This window comes from Austrofundulus limnaeus, unplaced genomic scaffold (genome assembly GCF_001266775.1).
Source record: "Austrofundulus limnaeus strain Quisiro unplaced genomic scaffold, Austrofundulus_limnaeus-1.0 Scaffold2224, whole genome shotgun sequence".
Classification (NCBI taxonomy): domain Eukaryota; kingdom Metazoa; phylum Chordata; class Actinopteri; order Cyprinodontiformes; family Rivulidae; genus Austrofundulus; species Austrofundulus limnaeus.
The window spans coordinates 1-10522 of record NW_013954626.1 but is presented as its reverse complement, the minus strand read 5'-3'; the positions used below and the strand labels follow the sequence as shown (position 1 = coordinate 10522).

Below are 10522 nucleotides of genomic sequence, written 5' to 3'. Positions count from 1 at the left end.
TGTGTGTGTGTGTGTGTGTGTGTGTGTGTGTGGCTCTATTTTATTATATAAAAGAATTATAAAGGCTAATATTTGCATGTCTAGGGAAAAAAATTAAAACATATAAAACAGAGTTCTTTCACATTAATTACCACTGCTAGTACTATTTTGTACTATTTTTATAGACTTGTGTATAATTTTGCTTTACATTTTTATTTGTAAATACTTGTAAAAGTAACCTAAATGTATTCTGTGTATGTATAGATATTACTTTACCTATCAAACATAATTATTTTAAGAATGTCCATTATAAGTATGCCATTTTATAACATGTCTCACCTTTACAACAAAAAAATCTGTTTGAAAATCTTATCAAAATTGACCAAATTATGGTTATTTAAGTAGTAAATACACCACAAAATTCATGTTAAGAGTGGGCGAGCTCCCCATCCCAAGATGGCCGCCGTGTGAGTTTATAGGTCTCCATTGGCCAACAGCGGGGACGACTTATCCAGCCTTTATTTATCTATGTGTGTGTGTGCTCTGTGATGAGGTGTGTGTATGCTCTGTGATGAGGTGGGTGTGTGCTCTGTGATGAGGAAGCTCAGTTTGGAGATACAGCGCAGGGGAGGAGCTGATCCTAAAAGGTGGTTCTAGTCCCAACCGGTGGTTTTTGCTCCCGCCTGCTTCCTCAGGACACTACAGGATTATCTAACATGCATGAATGAGTCAAAGTAAGACTCTGGGCATGTTTTTGATGAGAGGATAACATTATAACATGATAGAAAACTCAAAAAAGTTGATTTTACATGATATTGCCCCTTTAAATTCCAGCTGAGATTTAAAAACAGCGCCACGCTTACCGTTCTGCACAGCTTGGACACGGAGCTCTCCCGGTAAAGGATGTAGTCGAGCCGACGTCCGATCCACGGCTCGCCGCTCTCTGGGTAAACCAACGGGAAGGCCTTGGCGGCAACCGGAGGGGAGATGTACTGCTTCCTCAGCTCCTCAGTTTCCAACGTTCTACACAAACAAAAAAAAACACACAAAAAGTATTTAAAAAAATTACTTCCTCACATTAGCGTRGCCACAAACACAACAGAACGGAGAAAACCTTTTTAGGCTTTCTGCAGTTTTCACATCATCTTCGTACAACGTGGGCTGCTCCAGCAGAGTCCCTTCAAGAGAAAACCACAGTTGATTTCTTACTACATGCTGTAAATAAAAAGGCGTTTTTCTAGTTTATTTATTTAAGCAGCACCAACCAATGACCCACGGCTTCTCTCTCCCAGGTCCTACCCTGCAGGGGTCTCTGTACTCCTCAAACAAGATGTGACTTTGCTCCAACGTGTCATCTGATTAAAGAAAAGTGTCAGAACAGGTTTATTAACCGCTGCACCAAATAAGAATTAAACYAGTAAAGATAGAGACGCACCTGGTGAGCAATTGTCGAAGTTGAAATCACCGCAGAGCACATCGAACGCCACCTCCTCCTCCGGCTGTTTGCTGGCAGCCTGAAAATCATCGATCCACCTGGTCACCATGTCCAGCTGCGTGCAGCGAATTTTCCCTTCGCCTGATGAGAACAGAGAGGCTTTCGTGAAAAAAGTGACTTCTTTTTTTTTTTTTTGCAATGAGATGCAAAATATTCACCGTGTCCGCTGAGAAAACCAAATGAGAAACTCACCCTCTGGTGCATGAAGGTGCGTGCAGTTAAAGTAGCCAACAACTCTCTGTCTTTTCTGATTCTGCCCGATTAACAGCTGGGAGATTAAATTAAAAAATAGATTTTTATTGTGTCTGTTCTAAATGAAAACAGACATTTTTATATACTTGTGTTTGGTAGATTATTTCTTTATATTCTGGCAGTTTACTTGTAAAAAACTGTTCTTATTTTTAATAAAAATACATTTTGCTGAGCTTGTAATATAAACTGTGTTGTTGTTCTATTGAGATTAAGACCTAAAACTAGAAGGATTTTATGTTGTAACTTAATGTGTAAAACCCTACAAACGTACAGATGTAGAGGTATAAAATCAGTAGTTTTTTTATATATATACACTTTGCACAAAAAGTCCTGCAAGAGAAAATGACAACCATTAAATGCATAAAACATATCATTAAAGGGATCCCTGGTTAGTTGTAACATTAGACTATTTGATAAACATTTATTTTAACTGTAAAATAAAAACTAAAATACTGTAGGATGTTTAGTTTTTATAATTTTTAAACAAAATTTTAAATAATAAATTACACGGATTAAGGCATTTTATTTACACACAAAGTATTCTGGGTAAATGATAATGTGGATAGGTCCTCGGTGCGAGGCTGCTAGCGAGCTATATCCACCCTGAAGGTTAATCTTGGACAATATCTGATGATCGACTCTTTTAAATGAAACCAGAGAGCGTTGACAGAGAGGAGAAGGTAGAAATGACTCAGCCTGGAACTGAAAATATGGATGGAGGACAACAGAGCTGCTTCATGGAAGAASAACCTCAGCTTAGCCTGCTAGCTTTAGCGTTAGCCCCAACACTATCACCATGTATTAGCTCAGCGCTACACATTCTCGTCTCGTCACTGAGGTCCTCCATCCACATGACAGAGAGGGGAACACAAAAATGACTCAGACTGCAACTGAAAATATGGATGGAGGACCTCAGTTTAGCTCGTTAGTTTGTCGTGCTAGCGCCGAGCTAATACAAATAAGGCAATATAGCATAAGTGGCTAACGCTAAAGCTAACAGGCTAAGCTGAGGTTCTTCTTCCATGAAGCAGCTCTGTTGTCCTCCATCCATATTTTCAGTTCCAGGCTGAGTCATTTCTACCTTCTCCTCTCTGTCAACGCTCTCTGGTTTCATTTAAAATAGTCGATCATCAGATATTGTGCCTATAATCTTGCCTACTGATGGTGGTCAGAGGGTCCGGTGGCGCCGATGCATGGCAGCCCCACCTCTGTCAGTGTGCCCCAGGGCAGCTGTGGCTACAGTGTAGTTTGCCATCATCAGTGTGTGAATGTGAGTGTGAATGGGTGAATGTCTGTTAGTGTAAAGCGCTTTGGGGGTCCGGAGGGACTTGAAAAGCGCTCTATAAGTTCAGTACCAGTACCAGTACCATATTGTCCAAGATTAACCTTCAGGGTGGATATAGCTCGCTCACACTGAGGACCTATCCACGTCATCATTTACCCAGAATGCTTTGTGTGTAAATAAAATGGCTCAGTCCGTGTTAAAATATATTTGTAAAAATTTACAAAACTAAACAGCCTACAGTATTTTTATAGTCTTTATTTTACAATTAAAATACACGTTTATCAAATAAAGTCTAATGTTACAATTAATCGTGGATCTCTCCCCTTTAAAGCTAAACCCAGGGTTAGTTTTTTCARCATGTTTCCTAATGCATACATTTCAACAACTATCTTAGCTCAAGTCAGCATTCTTTTTTTTAGCATCTGGATGTGAAAAGTCTCCTGTTTTGAACGCTAAGAGTGAAGCAACAGAAGAAATAAAGCACCTTAGCAGAGAGGAGGCCCTTGGCAGCCAGTGCGTCTTCCCCGCTGCTGTTGGGAAACCAGTTGTACCGAGCCTCCAGCACTGGAAACCGACTGGCGAGGAACATGCCACTGTTGAAGAACTTAAAGGAGGAACACAGGCAGGGGGGCTGGCAGGCGTACACCCCGACATCGTACAGGATGTGTCCGAACACTGGCTTCAGTATCCTGGTGAGCGTCTGGGCTGCTCTCTTATCAAACACCTCCTCCAGGCACAGTACGTCCAGGTTGACCGGAAAAGATGGCAGCACCTCCCAAGTTTCCTCGTGATGCTCCCGGAGATCCTGAAAGGGCGGATTCAGAGGGGCGTTTTGGGTGCKGCTCTGGCTCTTCACGATGAGTTGACCAATGGTAGACGCCCTGCCCTGGGTGTGGCCCAGGTTGTTAAAGCGAGCCAGGCTGTCCGGCAGGAGGCACAAGTTGGCGGTGGCGAAGGTGAACGACGCCTGTCCCGTTATCTCAAAGCCCCTTTGCGTCTCCATCTCTAGCGACGACGGCACCTCTTTGTGGTAGCTGAAGGGCCTGCGGCAGGCCTGAAGAGGCGCCCAGAGCAGCAGGCCCAGGAAAGCCAGGGGGGCCGTGAGGATGAAAAGAACGAAGAAGAGAATAGAGCCGAAGAAGACCTTGAGAGGGTGGAGGTAGCATTCCTGCTCGTTTCGCTGAGCTCGTTCCTGCGTGGTGGATTTGCACACCGCGATGAGGCGGTCGAGACACCAGAAACAAGGAAAGATTAAAATCCATCCCYCAGAATGGAGAGCTTTAACAAACTTATTAGGAAAGGGAGACTCTGGTAGAGTCATGTTTCTCCACTGCTTCCAAGCAACAAATAAAAGAAAAACAGGCCGGTTTTGGCCTCATTCCTGAGCACAGCTTCTCCTCTCAGAGCTCCACTGGATACTAAAACGAGAAAAATACGGACTTGTTACGACGAGCCWCAACCTCCTGACTACCAGTAATTCAAATTTATCCTCTGTAGAGGACATTTTTAAACCAGAATATCTCTCAACCACTTCATACCACTGAATCAACACATTTTGGTTTCTACAGAGYACATTTAGGGCTTTTCAATGATACCAAGTTCGTAYGGGTGGGGCTTTGGTACCGTTCTCTTCCTCAWTCAGGAAAATGGTGTCTCTCAATGAAAGCATGTTTTATGGGAAGAGGAAAGGTAAATGCATAATACTAGGGCTGGGTGATACATCGATTTAATTGATTAATTKGAATTTGCCATTTATAAAGATTTAATTTTGGGGTCTCTGTAGTTCAGAGGTCACCCCACCTGACCCTCAAGACGCTTGGTACACGACATGACAATATGGCAGCTAGCAAAGAGGATCTACTCCTCAAAAAAGGCAGTGTTTCTTCAGTTTTCTGGAACTGGTTTCACAACCTCAGACTTGGAGCAACAAACACCTCACTGCTAAATCTGTTTAAAGGCTTTTGCTACAAAAAGCAGGAGTACAAGTTTGTTTCGACACCTGAAACAGAGGCACTCCATTGGGTGGGAAACAAAACTGATCAAAATCAATTAAAATCGAATTTGGGATGAAAAAACTTCTGAGACTTTTTTTTGGCCCATATCGCCCAGCCCTACATAATACTTTTTACTGAACAAATTTTGATTTGAAATGTTTTCACATTTTATATAAGTCTCTAATCAACACATTAAAACACTGACTTATTTTAACTTTAGTTTGCATAGTATTTCATTAAAAAATGTCCTCCATAGTGGACATTTGTAGTTATTTCCTTCATTTTACCCTGTTTTTTTTTTTAGGACAAGAAATTGAGTCATTCTGAGAAGCAGAGACAAATTTACWTCAAATTGTTGATGAAAACTCAAATAATGATGTATAATTGGTGTTGATAGGATGTCTGAGTCTGTCTAGAACAAGAAAATTATGCATTGATAAGCAAATTATTCCATTTACTGGTCGTTACCCGGTGTGCCAGTATGCACTGGGCAAACCGACTGTATTGAAGGTGTTTGTCTATTCTGCATCAACTGGGTAGAGACGACACGTAACTGCAGCTCTAAAAGATGCAATCCATCTTCCAGGATGGTGGATAAAACACATGCATCAAGGTGTCGCAGATCTGCCAACGTAAAACACGTGATGTGCAGTGTTAGGTATGTTCGAATWAAGGGAATTACTTTTTAAAGTATCTTACCAAATAAGCACAACAAAGCAAAAAAGAAAAAAAAAAGTGACAAATGACAATTATACAGACGTTGAACTCATTCTTATTTTGGTTTTTTGGTATTTTCTTTGGGATTAATTGATTGCCCTGAAGGTTCAGTTTCACATGTACGGTGTTCTGATGTCCACTGTGGACATGTGATATCTCAAAAATAAAAATTTAATTTTTTCAAAATAAATAAATACATAAATAAATAAATAAATAAATCTGTATTCTAATAACCTTGCAAAGACTGTGGAATTAAAAAAAAGATAATTGGACAATATTTTCTCCCTGGTATTCAGGAGGATATCAAGGAAGAAAACATCTGATATGTCTTTACTACACGGGTTTCTCGTTCTCCTTTAGTTTCTTCCCAGAAAAACAGGTTTGCCTTTTCTATTTTAGCCATGACACAATCAATGTTTGCATGAGATATCAGGAAGGGCTGCTTTTCGACTTCATGCCTGAACAAGAGGCAGATCAGAGTTCTGACATGTCCACGATTCATGGCTTAAGCGAGGTTTACTTTAAATTAAAAAAGAGACAAACAAAAGAAACATGGTGTAATAAGGCTGTTAAAATGCTGAACTACACCTTTTAAAGACACAGTCTGCATTTGTCTAATCAGGGAGAAGTTTAACAAATATCTAACATTTAAAATTTAAAGTTTATATCAGCATAACACATTCATAATGTTTAATATAATTATTTATTTTCTAGTTTTATTGTCAAATAACAGCAGATTTAATGTGTTGTATTTGTTTTATTCTGCAGATTTGAGTTTTGATTAAAATTTACACTAGTTTCTTTGTTCCTTACTGCTAAACACAATAGTAATAAGTTTTCTGAACACTCAGTTTTAAACTTTACCACACTTTATGCCCAATCATGTGTCACCGTGTGTGCTCAGAAACAAACAGGTGGGACACAGATGTGCAGGTAAGCTAACAATTTGACTTACCATTCACAAATATTTTACTTTTTTGTGTTGATAAAGAACCACTAAGTCACTGCATTGATATAAAACTGTGAATTACTACACTTAATACACGGTTTATAAAGTAGGAGTATAGTTCTCTTACTACAATGGCTGTCACCTGTCGGCTAGCTTAATAAAAAAAAACACCTCTTACCTGACGAAAAGTGGCACTGTCCGGCCAAAAAACAAAAGAAAAACCTGTCTGCGCGCTTGTTGTGTTACATATTGAGTTGTCGTGAGCTCATTGTAAACCCACAGGATTTAAACCGAAACCAAATGACCAGACGAACAAAAGTAAAATCTAGTTTGAAACTCGTTTCCTCCCCGGATGCTATCATGCTAATCGCGGGGTGGCATTATTAGGCCACGCCCCGGTGCGGTTGCCATGGTGAGGGGCTAATGTCTGATCTCTCCTGCTGATTAAAAAAAGTAGCTAGCTGCAGATTTTTGAGTGTTTTTAGTTTTTCATCCTAACAAACCAGTCTTCTGTGTTAGTTAGTGCTACTACAGGTATGTTTTAATGTTTAACCGGTGATTAAAATTACTTATTAACTTCTGCAATAAAACAAAAACCTCAACTTAGTAAGCTTCTATAAAATGAGTGAAGCTAAAGCTAACAAAATGCTAAAGCTAACAGTGAAATGCTAAAGGCTAGGCTGACGTGTTTGTGAGATTATTGCAGATTTGTTGTCAAAGGAATGAAGATATTCTTGTTGTGACACAACTTAGTCCATTTTATGTTAAGCAAGATCACGTCTTAGATGTTTAATCTTCAATGTCCAGTCTTATTTATTTATTTATTTATTTATTTATTTATTTATTTATTTATTTATTTATTTATTTATTTATTTATTTATATTCTGGACTAATGTCTTAAAATATACAGACTTGTTTTCATTATGAACTCTCCTTGGCTTGTAGGTTGAGCAGTTGTCAGCAGTGGCGGGTCGAGGATTTTTCTGAGTAAGGGGCCATCAAGGGGCCACAATATTCATGGAGGGGCCAAGTATGTGTTCAACATCCTTTCACACAAATCACCAGTTTAGGTAAGTTTTATACATTTAACCAGTCATACACGTTCAAACACTTGTAAGGTAATGTAATACTTTTTAAAAAAGATACCACTTTACAATAAGGCGCCCCTTATAGATAATTTGAAAGAGTTTATAGATAGGTTATTTATCTGTAAACACTATAAATTATTAATAAGTGTTTATTATGCATTAATTAAGGGCAAAAAAGAGACTAAACTGTCTGGTTTCTTTCCAAATAATGAGCCAAATCTGTTGGTGTATTAAATATTTCAGATGAATTTACTAACTTGTAAGCACAATAATGATTAGGAACCACATATTTTAACATGTAAAACTGTATTTTATTACTGCATTATTATCCACAAATATTAAATGGATCCTTATTATAAAGTAAAACTGTACACTGTTTTGGATGGGGTGAGATTATTTGGAGATTTGTCTCATTATTTGGTAAGAAACTGGACAGTTTTGTCTTTCTCGTCCTTAATTATTGCATAATAAACATTTATTAATGATTTATTAAGTGTTTGCAGATGAATTAGTAACCTATCTAAAACCTCTTTATAAGTCATCTATAAGGGAAGCCTTATTGTAAAAAAAAATCTTGCACAGTTCTCCTCACCAGTTTTTCATACATTTTACTGTACATAGATAAAATATTCTCAAACACACAACATGTGAGAAAATCCAGCCATCATTTGTCAGATGAAAGACTTTTTTCCCCAGGATTGTTCAAATTTTCTTAAGAGAAAATTAACTTGTTTCATTCTGGACTTCACTATTTGACTCATTAGCGCCACTAGTGTTTGAACATGGAACTGCACCCACCATCATCACTCCCAGATGAAGGAKAGATGAGTGACATTTCTGGAGGCCAATCAGATTTTAGCTGGGGCCAGTGTCCCTGTGGCCCCGCCCCTAGAAGTCTATTATATTTAAAATGTGCTTTATCCTTTATTTTAAAGGATAAAGAATAGTGTATTATTAATTAAAAATAAAAAATCTGGGTTTACTTTTAGGTTTTTTTGGTTTAAATAAAAAATTTTTAATTGTTTACCTTCATTTAACCATACAAATCCCACTGAGATCACAGATCTCCTTTGCATGGGAGGCCTGGGCCTGAAGGCCACTTGACATTTGGTCTGTGGGAGGAAACTGGAGTACAGAGAGAAAACCCATGCAAACACGAGGAGAACATTCAAACTCCACACAGAAACACCCCAGGTGGTAACTGGGCGCCGCATCAGACCCAGGACCTTCTTGCATCAGTGCCAACCACTGAACCACTGTTTTGCTACTACCGTTAGTTTGCTAACTCCTAATCCCATAGCTAAACATGTGGCTTCACTAACACTAAACATGTAAATGAATCAAATTGAACAGAATCTAATTATTAACTGCTGTGAGAACTTTATTCAATTCTATGATTTGGCTGATTATGGTATTTTATCAGTTATGTATAGGGCTCATAAAAACACATTACCTTCAAACATRCAGTTACACTTTGTTAAAAGAGAGAGTTGTTATAATCGCAAGGGGATAGAGATGTTTGTTAAACCTAAATTTAGAACCAGTTTAAAGGAACAGAGTACTTCAGTCCTGGGTATAAGATTATGGAATAATCTGGAGGATGACGTTAAAAATACCAAATCGTGTGTATTTAAGAGAATGATAAAGGTTAATTTGTTGGAGAAATATGTAAATGTATGAATTGTTGTTCAAGTAGGAGTTAAACTTTTATAATTTTTCTTTCTTTTTTTGTAATCTGAAGATTATTTTTGATTGAATTAATTTATTTGAGAAAAAGGGCCAGATATAAGATTTTTTCTTCTTCTGCTACTTGTCATTTAATTTACAGTATGACTTGTGTTTTTGTTGTTTATTGAATTTATGTTGTTGTTTTTTTAAAGAAAATGAATAAACTTAACTAACTAACTAACTAACTAACTAACTAACTAACTAACTAACTAACTAACTAACAACAATCTCCTTTGAGCTGAAGACTGGTGGGACTGACACAAACCTGTTGATGTTAGCTTGTTATCTTTTAGCAGACAAAGTAGTCAAACTTAATTTAGTGGAAGCTGATTGGTTCGTTAGCCAAACCACGCCCACCAAACTAGAGAGTGCAGCAGCAGATGTGTGGAATCAGACGCTTGCAGTAAATTCATTGCACTTCATATTTTATTGCAGCTGATCTTCACTTCGTGGGCCGTCCTGTCCCGGTCTGTTGAGTGTTTCTGGACGACTACCAGAGAAGAAGAGGCTTCCCCTCCTGCTCTGCCATGCAGCAGAGACAGTCGAGCAGCACAATCAGGTCCTTCTGAAGTTGCTTCGGAGCCGTGCTCACGATCAGCCTCCTCAGGAAGTTCGGATCGTTGCATTCAGCCTCCTGGATGCTGTTTTCATTCTTTTTCAGGATGCCGTAGGAGTTGATGATGAACTGGCAGAAATGAGGGTGGAGAGCGGGTTTGTACCCGAGCTGGCTCAGTCTGTCCAAAAGCTCTGCGTACCTCTGCAGGAGGTGAAACTGGTAGCCCTCGTCCACCATCCCCGTCAAAGGGTGAGTGCTCACCTGCAACACAGGAAGAATTTCCTCACTTCCACAGGTTCTCACAAGAATGGTTGTATTCGTGCCTTCCAGGGTTATTATAGTGAACTAAAACTAACTAAATAAGGAAAACTGAAATTAAAAAAATATTTTAGTCAACTAAAACAACTAAAAACTGTAATAAAATGAAAAAATGATAACTAATTAAAACTGTATAATCTTTTTACAAAACTAACTCAAAC

General features: G+C 38.6%; 1 protein-coding gene and 1 long non-coding RNA gene across 2 annotated transcripts in view; one reads left to right on the top strand and one right to left on the bottom strand.

Moving 5' to 3' along the window:
* smpd5 (sphingomyelin phosphodiesterase 5) overlaps positions 1–7170 on the bottom strand; it is a 9326-nt gene extending 2156 nt beyond the window's left edge. The window contains exons 1-7 of the mRNA XM_014034663.1: positions 6850–7170; positions 3496–4429; positions 1667–1742; positions 1415–1555; positions 1245–1334; positions 1094–1157; positions 843–1002 (exon numbers count right to left, since the gene is read on the bottom strand). Coding sequence (XP_013890117.1) covers positions 843–1002; positions 1094–1157; positions 1245–1334; positions 1415–1555; positions 1667–1742; positions 3496–4332 — 1368 coding nt within the window. The 5' untranslated portion in view covers positions 4333–4429; positions 6850–7170. The remainder of the gene's footprint in view (positions 1–842; positions 1003–1093; positions 1158–1244; positions 1335–1414; positions 1556–1666; positions 1743–3495; positions 4430–6849) is intronic.
* A 532-nt stretch (positions 7171–7702) lies between these two features.
* On the top strand, positions 7703–10239 carry LOC106537278 (uncharacterized). The gene is made up of 3 exons (XR_001312630.1): positions 7703–7741; positions 9923–10046; positions 10149–10239. It is a non-coding gene; the product is annotated as an uncharacterized LOC106537278 (long non-coding RNA).
* The last annotated feature ends 283 nt before the right edge of the window (positions 10240–10522 follow it).